The sequence below is a fragment of the Bufo bufo genome, chromosome 1 (genome assembly GCF_905171765.1).
Source record: "Bufo bufo chromosome 1, aBufBuf1.1, whole genome shotgun sequence".
Taxonomy (NCBI): Eukaryota; Metazoa; Chordata; class Amphibia; order Anura; family Bufonidae; genus Bufo; species Bufo bufo.
In genome coordinates, this window is record NC_053389.1 from 603,203,864 (window position 1) to 603,226,039 (window position 22,176).

Genomic DNA, 22,176 nt, shown 5'->3' on the forward strand with positions numbered 1-22,176 from the left:
AAAATGACATTTTTCACTTTCAGTTGTAAATTATTTTTTTTAAAACTACATTTCTATATAAAATTTTCTCTAAATGTATTGTTCTACATGTCTTTGATAAAAAAAAAAAATGGTTTGGGTAAAAGTTATAGCGTTTACAAACTATGGTACAAAAATGTGAATTTCCGCTTTTTGAAGCAGCTCTGACTTTCTGAGCACCTGTCATGTTTCCTGAGGTTCTACAATGCCCAGACAGTAGAAAAACCCCACAAATGACCCCATTTCGGAAAGTACACACCCTAAGGTATTCGCTGATTGGCATAGTGAGTTCATAGAACTTTTTATATTTTTTCACAAGTTAGTGGAAAATTATGATTTATTTTTTTTTCCTTACAAAGTCTCATATTCCACTAACTTGTGACAAAAAATAAAAACTTCCATAAACTCACCATGCCCATCACGAAATACCTTGGGGTGTCTTTGTGGGGTATTTATACTGCCCTGGCATTTTAGGGGCCCTAATGCGTGAGAAGTAGTTTGAAATCAAAATGTGTAAAAAATGCCCTGTGAAATCCTGAAGGTGCTCTTTGGAATGTGGGCCCCTTTGCCCACCTAGGCTGCAAAAAAGTGTCACACGTGGTATCGCCGTACTCAGGAGAAGTCGGGCAATGTGTTTTGGGGTGTCTTTTTACACATGCCCATGCTGGGTGAGATAAATATCTCTGTCAAATGACAACTTTGTATAAAAAAAATGGGAAAAGTTGTCTTTTAGAGAGATATTTCTCTCACCCAGCATGGGTATATGTAAAATGACACCCCAAAACACATTGCCCAACTTCTCCAGAGTACGGCGATACCACATGTGTGACACTTTTTTGCAGCCTAGGTGCGCAAAGGGGCCCAAATTCCTTTTAGGAGGGCATTTTTAGACATTTGGATTCCAGACTTCTTCTCACGCTTTAGGGCCCCTAAAATGCTAGGGCAGTATAAATACCCCACATGTGACCCCATGGAAAAAAGACACCCCAAGGTATTCCGTGAGGGGCATGGCGAGTTCATAGAAGTTAATTTTTTTTGGCACAAGTTAGCGGAAATTGATTTTTTTAGTTTTTTTCTCACAAAGTCTCCCTTTCCGCTAACTTGTGACAAAAAGTTAAATCTTTCATGGACTCAATATGTCCCTCAGCGAATACCAGCAATGTTTTGGGGATCCGCGGTGTCCGTGTTTTGGGGATCCGCGGTGTCCGTGTTTTGGGGATCCGCGGTGTCCGTGTTTTGGGGATCCGCAAAACACATACGGACGTCTGAATGGAGCCTTACAGGGGGGTGATCAGGGAGTCTATATGGTGTGATCACCCCCCTGTAAGGCTCCATTCAGATGTCCGTATGTGTTTTGCTGATCCATGGATCCGCAAAACACATACGGACGTCTGAATGGAGCCTTACAGGGGGGTGATCAATGACAGGGGGGTGATCAGGGAGTCTATATGGGGTGATCAGGGGTTAGTAAGGGGTTAATAAGTGACAGGGGGGGGTGTAGTGTAGTGGTGTTTGGTGCTACTTTACAGAGCTGCCTGTGTCCTCTGGTGGTCGATCCAAGCAAAAGAGACAACCAGAGGACCAGGTAGCAGGTATATTAGATGCTGTTATCAAAACAGAGTCTAATATACATTTAAGGGGTTAAAAATAAAAAAATCGGATCTGCAGCCTGCCAGCGAATGATCGCCGCTGGCAGGCTGCAGATCCACTCGATTACCTGCAGGTCCTGTGAACGCGTGCGCCCGTGTTCACAGGAAATCTCGCGTCTCGCGAGATGACGCGCCGGCGCGTCCACTCAGAATGACAGGGCCGCCGCAAAGACGCAATCCTGCGTACGGCGGTCCTATAGTGGTTAAAGAAACCAGCCCTGAGACTTACTAGAAATTATCCATGGTATGGAGACATATTGGCAATGCTCCATAGGAAACTAATATGCAAAGAGGTATCTCCCAAAGAAAGAGAACCATTTTACTAGCACCACCTTGTGGTAGTGGCTCCCGATAGGTTACTTTAAAGGTGTTTTCGGTGATGTTTTCTGATTGGTGGGGATCTAACACCCAGGACCCCCATTGATCAGCTGTTTGAGAAGGCACCAGCACTGCAGTAGTAGGAGTAGGATTCTGGCTGGCTGTGCAATACCTTGGATGCAGCTTAGGTAGAGTCCTAGTTCTCCTTAAAGGGGTTGCCCAGCTGTTTGAGAAGACACCGGCGCTCGTAGTAGCGTCACAGGCCTTCTCAGATCACCAAGCACAGTGCTGTACATTATACAGCAGCCGTGTTTAGTATTTTAGCTCAGTCCTATTCACTTCAATGGGCCTGAGCTGCTCCTAGGCCATGTGGCCAATGAACGTGACGTCACATGGCCTACTCAAAGCTAGGAGAAAGCCACACTGCTACTGCACTGGTGCCTTTTCAAACAGCTGATCGGCAGGGTTCCCGGGTGTTGGACCCCCACCAATCAGATACTAATGACCTATCCTATAAAATATTGCCGAAAACACCTTTAAAATAACTCATCAGGAGTCACTACCGTAAGGTGGTTCTCTTTCTTTGCATAATATTTTCCCATGGAGCATTGCCAATAAGTCTCCATACCATGTAGCACTTCCAGTAAGTCTTCATACAGGGCAGGTTTCTTTAAGGAGGGCCAGTATCCCACCTAAGCTGCATCCAAGGCATCACACTCAATCAGCCAGAATCCTACATACTGATGAGGGGCAAACACTCCAAAACAGTTGTCTGCGGATGGATATTAGGCTTGGCTATATTCCCTTCTCATTTTCCAAGGTTTGTTATAAAGTCAGAATTTGACTCATAGGGAGCCACTTCCACAAGGTGGTGCTAGCGAGATGGGAGATACCTTTTTGCAAATATTTTTTCCCCATGGAGCATTGCCAATAAGTCTCCATACCATGGAGCACTTTCGGCAAGTCTCCAATAGGACTGGTCTCTTTAAAGGGGCTGTCCATGGGGAGATATTTCACACTATATAATATACAGCAGGCACTGACCATTGGGGGTTATGGTACTCTATATTATATGCAGCAGAAGGCCCATTTCATGGGGTTATGGTACACTATATAATAAGCAGCAGGCACAGTTCATAGGTGGGGCCGGGGAGGGCCAGGGCCCTGGTAGTGGGAGGACCAGGGAAGGGTAGTAGGAGGGGGCTAGGCATGGGGACCCAATTCAGATTCTTGCTATGGGGCGCAATGATTTCTATGTATGCCTCTGGGGGGAAGCAGCTTAGTGCCGAGTCCATACCCACCCAGTTGTGTGCCAGGTCTCTAAGTGAGGCACACCAAAGATCCTGGGTATATGGTGAGGTTAGTAGTCTAGTATGCCCAAACATTTTGATCCTCAACACACAATAACTGTAGTTGCTAACTGTAAAACAATAGACATTAAAGGGGGTGTCTCACTTTAGCACATGGCATGTATCATGTAGAGAAAGTTAATACAAGGCACTTACTAATGTATTGATTGCCAATATTTACTCCTTTGTGGCTTGATTATTATTTTTATTTTTTTTTCAATCGCATTATATACTGCTCGTATCCAGGGGTTATGACCACCCTGCAATCCAGAACATTATATATGCAAGAAAAGGGCCTGTCTATGCGCACGCCCATGGTCCCTGCCACCATATGCATTTATGTCTACATGATAAATGCCATTTGCTGAAGTGAGACAGCTCCTTTAAGGAGAGCCAGTACCCTACCCAAGCATGCTGGATATCAGCTCCTGGGCCCACTCCTGATTGATGGCAACCCATTCTTGCCTAATCAGTGCTTGGAGTTCATCACAATTTTTACGTTTTTGTTTGTCCACAGATTCCAAATGGTTTTATCTGGGAGCTTACTGGTCATGGATGCAAAACTTCAATGCTTTGTTCACAGAGCCACTTCGCTATCACATTTGCCTTGTGACATGGTGCTCCATCATGCTGGAAAAAGCATTGTTCGTCACTAAATTGCTCCTATGAGAAGTTGCTCTTGGAGGATGTTTTGATACCATTCTTTATTCATGACAAAATTGTGGGTGAGACCACTCCTTTGGATGAGAAGCAACTCCACATATGAATGGTCTCAAATGGTGTCGGGAGCGCCCCACACACATTAGACTTCTTGCACAGCATTTTGCACATCCGAAAGCCAGCATTTCTGCTGCAAAGGTACCGGATCCCATTGCAGGCTAGGCATGGTGAACTCTGGCAGGTTATTACTCTGTGGGGCACAGCCTGCCAGAGTTCACAGCGGACATGTGGACATAGCCTTTGAATGCACAAGAACGAGAACTCTTTATCACATTACATTTTACAACTACAAATGGATGAGAACATTTCATATGATCAGATACAATTACCCATTGTCAGAAGTAAAGATGATTAGTGTGTTGTTCTGAACACCCATATCCCACACAGATGAGATCAGCTCCCCAACTGTTCCATCCAATTCCAGCAGTGCATCTCCAAATTTTCCCCTTGGAGAATGCCCTGTATATCGGGCACTTGCAAACTGAGGGTAATGAGTATGCTGAGGAAAGACAAGATACAATATAGGACTAGAAAACAGATTATATGATTGTCCCATTAGCTAGTGTCCCTCAGTGGTGAGGGTAGAATATGTCCGCAAAAGATCATGTCTTATAATGTAGCACATCTAGAAGGTACACACTGGAAAAAGTTGTTCTTTTACAACAAAGTACTTTCTCATACATTGGAGTTTAAAGAGGACCTGACATGTTTTAGTAGCTCCTTGCATTAGGGATCGACCGATTATCGGTTTTACCGATATCGGCCGATATTCAGGATTTTGAACGTTATCGGTATCGGCATCTATTTTGCCGATATACCGATAACGTATGGGGAACAAGGATCGCGCTGCTGACAGCGCGATCCGTGTTCCCTCAGCAGCACAGGGGAGAAGGAAGCAGTGTCTCCCTCCCCCCTGTGCTGCCGCTGCCACCAATGAGAGGAGGGAGGACAAGAGGAGGGGCTGTGGCCACTGCGCCACCAATGAAGATAACTCTCTTATTAATTCATATACAGGAGGCGGGAGCTGGCTGCAGAATCGCATAGCCGGCTCCCGACCTCTATGACAAGTAGCTGCGATCTACGGCAGTTAACCCCTCAGGTGCGGCACCTAAGGGGTTAACTGCCGCGGATCGCAGCTACCGCTCATAGAGTTCGGGAGCCGGCTATGATTCTGCAGCCAGCACCCGTCTCCTGTATATGAATGAATGAGAGAGTTATCTTCATTGGTGGCGCAGGGTGAATAAGACAACTGTTCTAGTCCCTAAGGGGGCTAAAAGTTAGTTAAAAAAAGTAAAAATAAAAATATTAAGTATAAATGAAAAAGAAAGATTTAAAAAAAAATAAAAAAATTAAAAAAAACACACGTTAACAATAAACATATTCATTTTCAGCAGATTAGTTTAGGAATTTTAATATTTTTTTCAAAAATGAAAATTCACTGAATATCGGTATAAATTATCGGCTATCGGCCTGAAAGTTCACAGATTATCGGTATCAGTATGGGCTCTAAAAAAAAATCTATATCGGTCGATCCCTACCTTGCACCCCTATGTAATAAAATGATGGAACTTCTTTTCTTATGAATAGGTTGTGCCATTCCTCCCTCTTTATGAATAAAGGTACAGATGGGCGTTACCAGTTGGTGGTGTGTCCCTGTACAGTCTGACACTGGCAGCACTGACTGGACATGGTCAGACTGTGCAAGGACACCCCACTAACTGATAATTCCCACCTGTACCTTTAACTATAAACTTCTAGTGAGAATAACAGAAGAATGGCACAATATAGAGTCTTAAGAAAAGATGCTCCAGAATGGTCATTTCACGTGGAATACAATTATTTACTAAAACAGAAGAGGCGATAGGAAAGAGCTCCCCCTACGTGCCAGTGTGACCTCTGATGTGCTGTAAGGGAATGATTGGCTGGCTCCGTTCAATAGCTGAGCCAGCCACCTTTTCAGGCATCAGCCATGACTAAGAAGGGAACTGGCTTTGCAAGCCAATAAAGCCTTATTTGCAAGCCAAAAAAAATAACTTTCACTTCCTGGACAATCCCTTGAAATGACTGGCCCATGAACAATATTTATCACCTAACTAAATGAACCCTGAGGGTTCAAGAGCATGGATGCCCAGTGACCATAAGAATGGGGATCACCTAGTCCCCTGTGTGAATGCAGTCATAGTAGACATGTGTAACCACCGCTTCAGTCACGTCACTCAATCTGCAGCCCTTATTCTGTACTCCTGAGAGCTCATAAGCACAGACCCTATCGCACAGTCAGATGATCAGGCTGATTATCGGAAACATTCGTAAGAACACGGGTTCCCGGGTGAAAGCTTCTTTGTTGCGCCACCTTAGATCATCATTTGTTGGCAGCAGAGCTGTGCAAACAGCAAGTTATGAATTTGTATGGGGACGAATGGTAGCAGTAGTGAATGCTTGTCCCCATACAGAGCAGAGGATAGCTGTATGCTCCTCCACTCTGATGGTATGGTCACACGGATATAATCTGCCACCGATTCAGCAGCAGAAAACTCAGAAATCCTCTTTCAAAATTCCTATTAATATATTCCCTATTAACTTTAATGCAAAAAACTTGACCATGTGCACACGGTGTAAAAATAGTAGCTTTTTTTCAGTAGCCGATTTGAAAAACCATTGAGAAGTGACAAGTTACATCTTTGAAGTAGATTTGATAGAAGTCAATGGGGAAGCAGAAAAACCTCAAACAAAAACTCACCAAATTACAAATCTGCTACCAAAAACAATATGTTTTCAGCTACAGATTTTTCTGCTATGGATTGTAGCCACATAAACATAATTCGTTTCATGCTAGGTCTTTTTTTGAACACCACCACTTTTTTACAGCCTAATTTAGCAGTAAAAACCACCATAGAGAGCTGTTACATGCTGGCCAGTATGAACTCCTAAAATGCCCTGCAAACACGTAATTTATATCTGTCACCTGCACCCTATGTTTAGAACGCAAGACTCGTTCTAAAGGGGAGTGTCTGTAATATCAGGTCTCTGCCTCTCCTTCCCCTACCAGCTAGAACATCCCAGATCCAAAAAAGGTCCGCAGCCTCATTAGTACTCACTCCACTGCAGTGAATACTAGTGAAGTTGTGTTGGATATTGGTTGGGAGAAGGGCTATCTTCCAGCACATAGACCTTTACTAAAGAAATTATTTAACAGGTCATCAGGATTTCAACCCCAGACCTTCTGTATGGCAGGCAGAAGCGTTGCCATTACACTACAGACCTGTTCTGTTGAATTTTCTGTGCTTAACAAGCTATTTTCTTCACAGGTATGGCACTAAAACAGTATATTACGGAGATGAAGGAAAAATTGTGCCATTTACCATTTACCGGCTCAAAACCGCTTGAGAAAGGCTCTGGGTTTTGAGCCGAAACGTCGCCTCTTTGTGCCACTGTGGCTGAATAAATTTTGATTTGATTTTTTTACTGGATGTGCTGTCCATTTCTATCTATCTATATAATGTGTTCACTAATATATATATATATATATATATATATATATATATATATACATATACACATACATATATACACACACACACACACACACATACATATATAATTACATTGATACCAAATACTGGTTTTGCGATATTTCGTATGTTACAAAAACTTGTTTTTTGCTTCGTTATTTTTTTTTATTTTATTTTAAGAATTATGTAGAAAAAAAAAAAAACTTACCACAAAAGAGAAAAGCTAGAAAGTAAAAATTATATATTTCTGCCTTAACTATAAATATTATTTTACAGGTCTCAGTGAGGTCTGACCCCAGACCTTCTGTACAGTAAACAATCACCTTACCCACTAAAAAAGCTCTGCTGTAAAGATGTGGTCTTTTTTATAGTATTACTGTTTTTCATTAAATATCACAAAACAGTATTTGGTGTCCCTGTAATGATAGTAACCCATACAATATAGTAAATAGGGGAGGGGGGTCCCTGAAGTTCCTGATGGCAGCCCTAGATCCAAGCCTGCTTGAACCTCCTGCTGCAAAAAACAAAACAAAACTGTCCTAAGACCCAGCATCATTGCTGATGTCACTCCTACATGGCAGTGTCCATGAGAATGAGCAGAACACCACCCTGAGAGGCAAGGTCACCGATAAGGGTTCTGTCTACAGGGCAGAGCCTTACAAGTCTTACCAAACCTCAAATGTTGATGTGATGTCATCGGGATAGGGAACCAACACAGTGGAAAAGGTCATGTAGGAAAATGGGGCATTATAGATAAGCAATCACTATTAATAAGTGATAACTTGTCTCCTGTCAAGTGATGCTGAAAACTGCAAAATGGAATACCAATAAGTACAATGTAATAGTAAAAAAATGCATTCATTCAGTGATCATATCCTTGGGGTCATAAACGGTTTCCTTTAACACTTACATGTGAAGCATAGTACAGAAAGAACGGCTTCTTTTCGCTCACTGCTTTATGAATAAATTCTTTGCTGAACTGCTGATATAGAGGAACCAGTCCAGGAAAGTTCACCGGTTGTTGTAGGATCTTCTCATCAATGAACACTGGCAGAAGAGTCTCCCCCAAGTCACATGTCCCGTAGCACAGTGTGTCTGGAGGAAAACATGTCAAATTCTGACAAGGACCCTGTGGAAACACGAGGCGTATGTATATAACACAATACAGTTATTATATCCTTCCAAAAAAAATTAAAAATGAAAATAGACATGTTCAAAATGACATACCATACTTCTATAAAACTACTTTACCTGATCATGTGAGTAAGGAACACCCAAGAAGTGCTGAAATCCTTGACGTGTGGGCAGGAAAGTCCCATTACGTCCCAGTCCCAGATGCCATTTGCCTGCCATGGCTGTGACATACCCACGAGATTGTAGTACCTCGGCAATAGTAATCTCACTCAGAGGAAGTCCACCCACGGAGCTGGGGTAAAACACTCCAGGGTACACTCCAGAACGGGTTTGAAAACGACCCGTCAGGAGGCCGGCTCTGGAAGGAGAAAAATGAGACAGTAAAAACTTAAGACTATGGCAAACGGAAAAAAAAAAAATCTGCCTGTGAGCCTTGTACCGAGATCAATGTACACTAAGCGTTACCCATAGAATGATTATTGCTTTGGCAAGGAGACCTACTGCGATTGAGATACCTTTAAAATCCAAATTCTGATACAACTTTCCATGAGTGGTGGTCATCTTGAAGTCAACAGGGATAAAGAGTACCAGCAAATAGAGGAAGAATTCCAGAAGAATACTCATGGGACCCGCAGCACTACTAAGTGGCACTCTCACAGATAGGATACAAATCAAAATACCAGGTGTACCTTTCAGGAAGTTAGGGGGTTGTCACAATATTTTTCCTTTTTATCCATTGTCGGATGTTTGCGGAGAGGCAGTAGGAAATGCATTACAAATAGCGCAGGGCTTTTTTGTGGCTTTTCCCCCCATTATGTTATTAATTTTTTTGGGGTCCATGGTGTTTTTTAAAAATGCAGCATGCAATATTTATGCAATTTTTTCCAGCGTTTCCTCAGACTGTGGGGGGGGGGGGGGGGGGGGAGCCTAAAAAATGTGACCATGCCCTCTATAGGACAAGAATAGGACATGTTCTATTTGTTTGCTGGGCCGTGGAACTGACATGCGGATGTAGAGAGCACACAGGTGTGCTATCCGCATCTTTTGCGGTCCCATTGAAGGGAATGGTCCAATACGGATTGGATGCGGACCAAAAATACGTTTGTGTGCATGAGCCCTAAGGCTGCTTTCACAGTCCGTGTTTGGTCAGTGATTTTCATTAGTGATTGTGAGCCAAAACTAGGTGCAAGTCAAAACACAGAGCAGGAAATATTTCCATTATACCTTGCCTGTGTGTACTATGTAGGCTTTACTCTTTGTTTGGCTCACTGACCAAACACTGACTGTGCAAATTCCGCCTTATGTCTATTGTACACGGCCATTGTTCGGCTGTTCCATGCATTAAGGGCGCAGTTTGTGGTCCCCAATGCACAGCCACCATCCGTGCGGCTGCCGTGACAGATCCAGACCCATTCAACTTGAATGGGTCCGTTATCTGTCCGCACAGCAAAAAATAAATAAATAAAATAAAAATAACACTGTTCCTGTTATCCACAGATCCATTGATTTTAATGTCTGTTCACACATTAGTGGTTTTCCACTGTCCGTGGCATGCAGACCAAACACAACCATTTAAGTTTATAGGGCCATGAAAGCGACTGACAGAACACTGATGGCTTCAGGGTTCTGTCAATGATTTTTAATGAGCATTTGTAGGAGATGCTCCGGAAACCAATTTTCAGCATAGCAGTACACATGGGTAACGGATGACACACAGGACAAACAACGGACAAGCAGACCGAACATAGGCATCTTCGCAGATTAAAGACCAAGCATCTTGTCATGGATATCATCATGGACATGGAAATGTGAATGAGGCCTTAGGCTGGTTTTTTTTGTGTTGCCCACAAATGCATTGAAAAATGTGGTAATTTCCTATATACGGTAGTTTTTACTACATATAGCGTATGCTTTTTTTAATGCGTTTTTACAACATGCTTTTAAAGAAGGAACGCAAAAGCAACATGTAAACCCGGAGGCTGGATTTAGTTGCGTTTTTGTGCACTTTTGAAGTTTTGGGGTGCTGCCATGCCCAAAAGGTACATTTATCAAATGTGTTAAGTACATATTTTAGTGTTAAATGGTCACACATTGTTTAGTTGCCCAAAATTTAGCAACTTTTAAAAAGTTGCAAAAAGGTCACAACTCCACACCAGGCATCCCCTAGGCCAGTGGTAGCGAACCTATGGCACGTGTGTCAGAGACGGCACTCGGAGCCCTCTCTGTGGGCACACAACTCTTTGTGGGCCATGTATATGGTTGCCATATGTGCACTATTACTAATGAGCGCTTCCATTGTAGAGCGCTCGTTAGTACTTGGACTTGTGCTCCAGCGTGACGATGTTTCACATCATTGATTAAAAACAGCAGGGCCTGTGAAACGTCATCATGCTAGAGCACAGGTCTTGTCCTGAGCATGCAGTGAGCAGCGAGAGTGTTCACCGTGGCGCGATCAAATGGCCTCTAATGGGGGCATTATTAATACTGGGGGCCACTAATGGGACATTTTTGATACTATGGGGCACCAACGGGGGCATTCATTTTACTAGGGCCTGTGTTAGGCCACGCCCCTACAGCTTAACTTGTTCAGTATTTAGGCTAAGTTGCCGTGTTGGCCCTTTGCGATAAATAAGTGGGTTACAGTTTGGGCACTCAATCTCTAAAAGGTTCACCATCACCGCCCTAGGCATACTTTTACTGATATTGGCTTAAACTAAAATCACACTTGCGCCATATTATTACTGTTACCAAATTTCATAAAATTGGCGCAATTGTGCACAGCAACTCCAATCTAAAAACTAACCCCAAATACACCTACAATGATAAAATCACAACTGACCAAAAAAAAACCTCAAGAATGAAAAATGCCACAAAAACAAAGTCTTGTGTTTAATAGACTCATATGGGGTAATTTATCAAGCGCTGCACTCCTGGCCCCGGCAAATTAGCTAACACTCCAGTGGGTAGTGGTGGTGTAGCAAAACAGGACTAACATTTCTAGAGAAAGGGGATAATTTATCAAAGACCAGCATCTTTAATATCCCCTGCATCCCCCTTTCATACGAGCGGGTGTCACGCTGCGGACTCGCAGCACAGCACCCGTCCTGAACTTCCAGCACTGCCGGGGTCACATAGCATTTTAATGATTTATGATGCTATGTCACCCGTAGAGTTCTGGAATGTACTGGATAACACTGACAGCATTATGTCCGTGTCATCTAATACATTCCAGAATTGTAAGGCCCCTTTCACACGAGTGAGTTTTCCACGCGGGTGCAATGCGTGACGTGAACACATAGCGCCCGCACTGAATCCTGACCCATTCATTTCAATGGGTCTGTGTACATGAGCGTTTTTTTTCATGCATCAGTTTTGCGTTGCGTGAAAAAGGCAGCATGTTCTACAATATTCTGAGATTTTCATGCAGCCCTGGCTCCATAGAAGTGAATGGGGCTTCAGTGAAAAACGCATTGCATCCGGAAGCAGGTGCGGATGCAGTGCATTCTTCACTGATGGTTGCTAAGAGATGTTGTTTGTAAACCTTCAGTTTTTTTTATCACGCGCGTGAAAAACGCATCAAAACGCATTGCACCCGCGCAGAAAAAACTGAACGCAATTGCAGACAAAACTGACTGAACTTGCTTGCAAAATGGTGCGAGTTTTCCTGAACGCATCCGGAGCCAATCCGTCATGCTGGTGTGAAAGGGGCCTAAGGGTTATATAGCATCACAAATCAATATAATGCTATGTGACCCTGGCAGTGTTGGTAGCTTGCCTGAAAGGGGACTTAATGACAAGGTGCACACCTTGTCATATATTGACCCCTTCTACCCCAGGACAGTTTTAACATTCTTGCCCAGGCCAAATTTTTGCAAATCTGACATGTGTCACTTTATGTGGTAATAACTCTGGAATGGTTTTATTTATCGGATGACACATTGTACTTCATGTTAGCAGTTAATGTGGGTCAATATTTTTTTTTTTTATAAATTTACAGAAAAATTCACAATTCTCTATTTGAATTTCTGTACATTTGAGATAGTAATACCTCAAAATAGTTATCAATCAACATTCCCCATATGTCTACTTTATATTGGCATCATTTTGGAAAGGTCATTCTATTTTTTTTTTTTTTTTTTTTTTTGGAGGTTAGAAGGCTTAGAATTTTAGAAGCAATTTTTCTAATTTTCAAGAAAATTTCCCAAACCATTTTTTTAAAGCACCAAATCAGTTATAAAGTGATTTTGCGGGGTTTACATAATGTAAACTACCCATAAATTACCCCATTTTATAAACAAAACCACTCAAATTATTCAAAACTAAAAGGTTACAAACTTTGTTAACCCTTGGTGTCCAACAAGAATTAAAGAGGCTCTGTGTCCTCTGCCACCAGGATCAACCCTATTAAGGCCTCTTTCACACGAACGTATTCGTTCCGTGGCCACATTGCGGGCCGCATACGGCGGTTCCGCAATACATGGGTCACCAGCAGTGTTCAATCCGCATCACGGATGCGGACCCATTCAATTGAATGGGCTCGCAAATCCGGAAATGCGATGCGGAACAGAAGCACGGAACGGAACCCCATGGAAGCACTACAGAGTGCTTCCGTGATGTTCAGTGCTTCCATATTGTAAAAATATAGAACTTGTTCTATCTTTTTGCGGAACGATTGGGTCCGCGATCCGCATGCGGCTGCCCCACTGTCACTGCCCGTGCGGTCCGCAGCACGGGCCCAGCCAGCACACGTGTGTCGTGTGAAAGAGGCCTAAACCAGAGATACTGCCCTGTGGCGCTCATCATGCTGATTAAAACACCTTTATTTTGTCTGTATGATAAAGCTGCAGAGAAATGTGTTTTTATTCATATGCAAATGAGAATTTCAAGCACACAGAGGCGGGGCTGAATGGTCTGAGCACTGCTCTGTAAAAGCCCCTGTGCTCTGCATGGCCCCCTCCCATTGATAGACAGGGCTAGACAGAAGGCTGAGGGCAGAGCTGTGTGCTAGCATCTACATATATACACCTGTCCTAAGATAGATATTTATCACCTGTCGTTAAAGAGGACCTCATCTCTCCAGATTTGTCTGTTTTGGAAACTACTTGCACCCCCCATGTAATAACAATCCTGGAGCATCTATTCTTATGACTTTGTTGCACCATTCCTCTTATTTCTGCTATTAGTTATAAATGACTTGCTAGCCGTTTGCAGTGAAGGTCCAGATGGGGGTGTCACCGCACAGCCTGATATTATTCAATCAGTGCTGTCAACTGGTAACAGCCAGCTGGACCTTTATTGCAGACTACTAACAGACTACTTTGTTCATAAGTTCTAGTAGGAATAATCGAGGAATGGTACAATATAGAGTCACAAGAATTGATTCCCCAGAATTGTTATTGCATGGGAAATGCAAGTCGTTATAAAACAGACATGTCCACTTCAAGTACATGATCGCTGGGGGCCCCACCTTGGTTACCATGTTCTAGTGTTCTCTGGGTCAAGTATGGATAGGTAAATAGTGTTGATCTTAGGACAATCCCTTAAATTTTTGCTGCTGTTTCTGTGCCGCTGGTCATTGGGGTTTGCCATCCATCACGTGGCCATTGCTGCCCACCAAAGTTACGTCCTTGTAGATGAGCTCTCAGGTGGGTATGTCGTGCCACCGGGGCTGTTGGTAGACTCTGAAGAGACCTGAGGCACTGGCAGAGCAGGACACAGGCACAATGGATGATGGTGCATGCTGGCACATACCTCACACCGCCACAGTCACATGTTGCGGATCTGGATTACGTCATCACGCAATAATAACCACCAGGCTCGCCTATAGATCTAGAATGCAGCAACCTTCGGCACTCCAGCTGCTGTGAAACTACAACACACAGCATGCACACTTGCTCAGCTGTTCTTGTAACTCCTAAAAGAAGTGAAAGGAGAATACTGAGAGTTGTAGTTTCAGAACAGCTGGAGTGCCGGAGGTTGCTGATCCCCGATCTAGAGGCTGTCATTTTCTGTTGTGCTTGATCTTGCTATAAAGGGGAGTTAGTCTTCCATGACCCGTTTGCCCCATCTCATGCCACCAGATAATGCCACTAAATTGCCACCACCGCTGTGGTTATTGGTTCATACAGTCTTACAGCGAAGACTTCATGCGCTTGGCAGAGGGAGGCTGTCCTGGAGGCTGTAAATGGCCACATGCAGTCCTTGTAGCACCATGTGCCGCCATACGGCGCCGCATTAAAGAAGAAATCCTTATAGCACACAATGTCTGATGGAACATGCTGCAATGAATTATCCTTGATGGATTCATAGGAGAGCTGACAGGTGACATAGGTAGAGGTCTACGGGTAACAGGTCTGTCAGTTATGGAGCAGTGACGCGCCCTCGCTGACTTCTATAAGCAGAAGTCTGAAGCGCTCAGCCACTTTTCCTCATTGCTGAGCGCGGTAGTGAAGACAGTCCCCTAGACCTTCTATTGAGGCAGTCTTCAGTACTGCACTCAGCAGGGAGAAGAGACCACGCTTTATAGAGAAAAACAAGGCACTCAGATCCGGGACCCCCACTATATTTCACAGCAAGGCCACTTATCCCGCCAGTGAGGATCGTGCGGCTCCTTTCTCACTTCAGAGCGGTGTGCCATAAGCTCCGGTAGCCCGCTCAAACTGACCAATAACAAAGCTCCTTACTGTAAGGAGCCTTGTTATAGGTTGTTTCAGGCAGCAGCAGCATCGCTGTGCTGCCTGTGCCGTTCACAGCGCTCACTGCACTTATGAAAGGCAGGGAAAAGTCTAAGGCTACTTTCACACTAGCGTTCGGGGCTCCGCTTGTGAGTTCCGTTTGAAGGCTCTCACAAGCGGCCCCGAACGGATCCGTCCAGCCCTAATGCATTCTGAGTGGATGCGGATCCGCTCAGAATGCATCAGTTTGGCACCGTTTGTCCTCCGCTCCGCTCAGCAGGCGGACCCCTGAACGCAGCTTGCAGCGTTCGGGTGTCCGCCTGGCCGTGCAGAGGCAAACGGATCCGTCCAGACTTACAATGTAAGTCAATGGGGACGGATCCGTTTGAAGTTGACACAATATGGCTCAATTTTCAAACGGATCCGTCCCCCATTGACTTTCAATGTAAAGTCAAAACGGATCCGTTTGCATTATCATGAACAAAAAATAAATACATTTTTTTTTTGTTCATGGTAATGCGAACGGATCCGTTCTGAACGGATCTAAGCGTTTGCATTATAGGTGCGGATCCGTCTGTGCAGATACCAGACGGATCCACACCTAACGCAGGTGTGAAAGTAGCCTTAGGCGTATCAGTATGCCTTAGGCCTCCTGCACACGAACGTATTTTTTTGCGGTCCGCAAAAACGGGTCCCGTTTTTCCGTGATCCGTGACCGTTTTTTCGTCCGTGGGTCTTCCTTGATTTTTGGAGGATCCATGGACATGAAAAAAAAGTCGTTTTGGTGTCCGCCTGGCCGTGCGGAGCCAAACGGATCCATCCTGAATTACAATGCAAGTCAATGGGGACGGATCCGTTTGACGTTGACACAATATGGTGCCATTTCAAATGGATCCGTCCCCATTGACTTTCAATGTAAAGTCTGGAGTCCCTTTATACCATCGGATCGGAGTTTTCTCCAATCCGATGGTATATTTTAACTTGAAGCGTCCCCATCACCATGGGAACGCCTCTATGTTAGAATATACTGTCGGATATGAGTTAGATCGTGAAACCTCATTTCCGACAGTATATTCTAACACAGAGGCGTTCCCATGGTGATGGGGACGCTTCTAGTTAGAATATACTACAAACTGTGTACATGACTGCCCCCTGCTGCCTAGCAGCATCCGATCTCTTACAGGGGGCTGTGATCAGCACAATTAACCCTTCAGGTGCCGCACCTGAAGGGGTTAATTGTGCTATCATATCCCCCTGTAAGAGATCAGGGCTGCCAGGCAGCAGGGGGCAGACCCCCCCCCCCCCCCTCCCCAGTTTGAATATCATTGGTGGCCAGTGCGGCCCCCCCCCCCCTTCCTCCCTCTATTGTAATAATTCCTTGGTGGCACAGTGTGCGCCCCCCCGCCTTCTTCCTCCCTCTATTGTAATAAATCGTTGGTGGCACAGTGTGCGCCCCCCCCCCCTTCCTCCCTCTATTGTAATAATTCCTTGGTGGCACAGTGTGCGCCCCCCCCCCCCTTCCTCCCTCTATTGTAATCGTTGGTGGCACAGTGTGCGCCCCCCATTGGCCCCCCTCCCTCTATAGCATTAACAACATTGGTGGCCAGTGTGCGGCCTCCCATCTACCCCCCCCCCCCCCGATCATTGGTGGCAGCGGGTTACTAGCAATAGTACAATAGTAAAAGATTCATACTTACCTGGGAGCTGCGATGTCTGCTTCCGGCCGGGAGCTCCTCCTACTGGTAAGTGACAGTTCATTTAGCAATGACACTTACCAGTAGGTGAACATCGCAGCAGCCGGTAAGTATGAATCTTCTACTATTGTACTATTGCTAAGTAACCATGGCAACCAGCGTGCCATGGTTACCGATCGGAGCCCCAGCGATTAAACTGGGACTCCGATCGGAACTCCGCTGCCACCAATGATGGGGTGGGTGGGGGAGATGGGAGGCCGCACACTGGCCACCAATGTTGTTAATGCTATAGAGGGAGGGGGGGGGGCCGATGTGGGGCGCACACTGTGCCACCAACGAATTATTACAATAGAGGGAGGGAGGGGGGGGGGGCGCACACTGTGCCACCAACGAATAATTCCAATAGAGGGAGGGGGGGGGGCCGCACTGGCCACCAATGATATTTAAACTGGGAAGGGGGGGGGGGAGGGTCTGCCCCCTGCTGCCTGGCAGCCCTGATCTCTTACAGGGGGCCGTGTTTGTAGATTGGACAATTCTTTCCTTCCTAAAGTCGTATCTAATTTTCACAGACTGGAGGAGATTGTTGTTCCATCTTTTTGTTCAGATCCAAAATCAGATGGAGAGGAGAAATTTCAGATTGGACGTACGTAGAGCTATCTTGTACTACTTAGAGACCACAAAGTCCTTTAGGAAAACGTATTACTTGTTTATGCAGTTCATTGGGGCACACAAAGGACACAAAGCCACAAAGAATTCTTTGTCCAGATGGATAAAAATGGCCATATTGGAATCCTATAAGTCTTTAGGGGTATCTCCTCCAAAGTCGTTCACAGCTCACTCTACAAGATCTGTCGCAACATCCTGGGCCGAAAGAGCAAGCGCTTCGTTAGAGCAGATATGTATGGCAGCGATATGTAGGCCCCCCCAAATAAAAAAAATATTTTTTTTTTATAGATATATAAAAGTGTAGGATAGTATATAGGTGGAGGTATGTGTTGGTGTGAATAAAAAAGGGGAAAAGACTCTCTAGGCTGTCGGTTCAGAAAGACACTGAGGAGGAGCCAGAGGAGGGTCAAATTTATCTTCCTGTCCCTACCTGGTTGGAGGCGGGTCATCTCTCATGGTATGCTGTCATGGAGGATTCATGGAAAGGAAATAACTGGTAAGTAATATGGTTTTCTGTAAACTGCAGAATCAGAGTAATGTATATTGAGGTTTATTTTGCTGTTAACCGTTGCTGTGTTGCAAGAAAAAATTATTAACATAAAAAATCTTTAAAAAAAGTGACATTTTGAAATTTCACCTCCATTTTCCTTTAAAGAGGCTCTGTCACCAGGATTAACCCTATTAAACCAGACATACTGCCTGGTAGGGCTCATCATGCTGATTAAAACAATACCTTTTTGTCTGTATGATAAACAGCTGCAGAGAAATGTGTTTTTATTCATATGAGCAATCAGCGCACTCAGAGGCGGGGCTGAATGGTCTGAGCACTGCTATGTAACACCCCATGTGCTCTGCACCTCCCCCCCCCCCCCCCCACATTGATTGATCGGGCTAGACAGCAGGCTGAGGGCAGAGCTGTGTCCTAGCATCTGAAGGGGTTAATTGTGCTGATCACGGCCCCCTGTAAGAGATCAGGTGCTGCCAGGCAGCAGGGGGCAGTCTTGTACACAGTTTGTAGTGTATTCTAACTAGAAGCGTCCCCATCACCATGGGAACGCTTCTGTGTTAGAATATACTGTCGGTTCTGAGTTTTCACGAAGTGAAAACTCAGCTTTGAAAAAGCTTTTATACAGACGGATCTTCGGATCCGTCTGTATAAAAACTAACCTACGGCCACGGATCACGGACACGGATGCCAATCTTGTGTGCATCCGTGTTCTTTCACGGACCCATTGACTTGAATGGGTCCGTGAACCGTTGGCCGTGAAAAAAATAGGACAGGTCATATTTTTTTCACGGCCAGGAAACACGGATCACGGATGCGGCTGCAAAACGGTGCATTTTCCGATTTTTCCACGGACCCATTGAAAGTCAATGGGTCCGCGAAAAAAAGCGGAAAACGGCACAACGGCCACGGGTGCACACAACGGTCGTGTGCAGGAGGCCTTAGACTTTTTCCAGGGAGTAAAATGGCCTGAACAGGCATCTATGACGCTTGTACAGGAGTTATTGGGACCTCTGTCTGTGTCCTTATCATATTGAGAATAATGTTTTTTAGAAAGCTGATAAATATCACTGGTCTCTGTATATAAAGCAGTAATATGTAGATTAGCTTTCTGAGGAGATCTCAGTGTGGTGAAGCTATAGTACATAGTGTATATGATATGTAGATGCTAGGAAACAGCTCTGCCCTCAGCCTGCTGTCCAGCCCGATCAATCAATGTGGGGGGGGGGGGAGGTGCAGAGCACATGGGGTGTTACATAGCAGTGCTCAGACCATTCAGCCCCGCCTCTGAGTGCGCTGATTGCTCATATGAATAAAAACACATTTCTCTGCAGCTGTTTATCATACAGACAAAAAGGTATTGTTTTAATCAGCATGATGAGCCCTACCAGGCAGTATGTCTGGTTTAATAGGGTTAATCCTGGTGACAGAGCCTCTTTAAAGGAAAATGGAGGTGAAATTTCAAAATGTCACTTTTTTTAAAGATTTTCTATGTTAATAATTTTTTCTTGCAACACAGCAACGGTTAACAGCAAAATAAACCTCAATATACATTACTCTGATTCTGCAGTTTACAGAAAACCATATTACTTACCAGTTATTTCCTTTCCATGAATCCTCCATGACAGCATACCATGAGAGATGACCCGCCTCCAACCAGGTAGGGACAGGAAGATAAATTTGACCCTCCTCTGGCTCCTCCTCAGTGTCTTTCTGAACCGACAGCCTAGAGAGTCTTTTCCCCTTTTTTATTCACACCAACACATACCTCCACCTATATACTATCCTACACTTATATATCTATAAAAAAAAAAATATTTTTTTTATTTGGGGGGGCCTACATATCGCTGCCATACATATCTGCTCTAACGAAGCGCTTGCTCTTTCGGCCCAGGATGTTGCGACAGATCTTGTAGAGTGAGCTGTGAACGACTTTGGAGGAGATACCCCTAAAGACTTATAGGATTCCAATATGGCCATTTTTATCCATCTGGACAAAGAATTCTTTGTGGCTTTGTGTCCTTTGTGTGCCCCAATGAACTGCATAAACAAGTAATACGTTTTCCTAAAGGACTTTGTGGTCTCTAAGTAGTACAAGATAGCTCTACGTACGTCCAATCTGAAATTTCTCCTCTCCATCTGATTTTGGATCTGAACAAAAAGATGGAACAACAATCTCCTCCAGTCTGTGAAAATTAGATACGACTTTAGGAAGGAAAGAATTGTCCAATCTACAAACAATCCTGTCTGGAAAGACCATGCAAAACAGTTCCACTATTTTTAGAGCCTGGATCTCACTCTACGTGCTGAGGTAATTGCTACTAAAAATAGGGTTTTTAGGACAACATATTTTAGTGAGGCCTCCGAAAGGGGTTCAAAAGGGAAATTAGTCAGGCCTGATAGAACTAAATTAAGATCCTAGGGAGGAACAGTAGGTCTTAAGAAGGGCCTTAATCTTTCTGCCTCTTTCAAAAACCGGATAACCCATGGATGGTCCGCAATTTTTTCATCAAACACTGAAGTCAATGCTACATATGTACCATTAGGGTATTTGGACGCAACCCTTTTTCAAATCCTGTTTGCAAGAATCCTAAAATTGCCTGGATGGAGAATCTCTGAGAGGAGTTCCCTGACTGATTACACCAACCACAGAATCTTTTCCAGATTTTGAAATAAATCTTGGAAGTAACTTCCTTCCTTCTGGCTGACATAGAAACATAGAATGGGTCGGCAGATAAGAACCATTTGGCCCATCTAGTCTGCCCAATATACTACTGGTGTCAATTATGGCGCCAGATAAGCCCTTGGACCTCAGTGTTACCCTCTCAGGTTCCAAGCTGCCAGATGTAGTCTTTCCACTTTGGGATAATAGACTGGACCCTGTGACAACAGATTGTGACTCAATGGAAGAACCCACGGGCTCTGGATTGACAAGAACTTCAGCAGAGGGAACCATGGCTTTTTTTGGCCACAGAGGAGCTATCAAAATCACATGTGCCTTGTCTATGCGGATCTTTTTTAGCACCTTGGAAATCAACTGAAGAGGGGGGGGGGGGGGGGGGGGAGGTGTACGCCAGCTACAAGCCCCATTTTTGCGACTATATTCCATCTGAGGGATTTAGGGAAAATAATTTTGTTAGTTTTGTGTTTTCTGCTGAGGCAAACAGATCCACTAGGGGAGTACCCCATAATTCTGTGATCTGGAAAAACACTTCCTTTTTTTAGGCTCCATTCTGTTGACCTTCGATAATTTCTGCTTAAGAAGTCCGCCTTTGTATTTAGTGACCCTTTTATGTGCACTGCCAATAGGGATCTTGAGTGAACTTTTTTCTGTCACTAGACTTAGACCTACACTTCTTGTACCCCCTTGATGGTTTAGGTAGGAGACTACCGTCATGTTGTCCGTCCTTACTTGAATGTCCTTTCCTTCTATGTAATGGGACAATGCTTTTATAGCTTCCCAGACTGAGGACAATTCTCTCTGATTTGAAGAGAGATCTCTGATCTTCGGACCATTGTCCTTGGAAAGAGAGATGAGAGCAATGCGCTCCCCATCCCCAAAGGCTCGCATCTTTGGTAATAACTTGCAGATGTTCGGGATGCCAAGAAACTCCCCTCATCAGATGGTCTGGATCTTTCCACCACTGTAAGGACTGATTCACTTTTAAGGGAATTTGAATCGTCTCCTCTAATGCGTCCTGATTTCTGTTCCAACTCTCTAGTATCCATTGCTGGAGAGTCCGAGTGTGGAACTGGGCCCATTTTACTGCAGGGATACAAGAGGTCAATAAGCCCAATTGCTTCATAGCCTCTCTGATTGTGCATTTAGGCTGACTTTGGAATTGTGAGACCTTTTTGCTTATCCCCATCACTTTCTGGGTTGGAAGAAAAGTCTTCTGAAGAATTGAGTCTAGACGGACCCCTAGAAATATTAAAC

General features: G+C 44.4%; 1 protein-coding gene across 1 annotated transcript in view; it reads right to left on the minus strand.

Annotated features, from left to right (window-relative positions):
- Nucleotides 1-22,176, minus strand: part of ARSA (arylsulfatase A) — a 62,754-nt gene that overhangs the window by 35,734 nt on the left and 4,844 nt on the right. Inside the window, exons 2-4 of the mRNA XM_040413564.1 lie at nucleotides 8,818-9,058; nucleotides 8,477-8,695; nucleotides 4,384-4,553 (exon numbers count right to left, since the gene is read on the minus strand). Coding sequence (XP_040269498.1) covers nucleotides 4,384-4,553; nucleotides 8,477-8,695; nucleotides 8,818-9,058 — 630 coding nt within the window. The remainder of the gene's footprint in view (nucleotides 1-4,383; nucleotides 4,554-8,476; nucleotides 8,696-8,817; nucleotides 9,059-22,176) is intronic.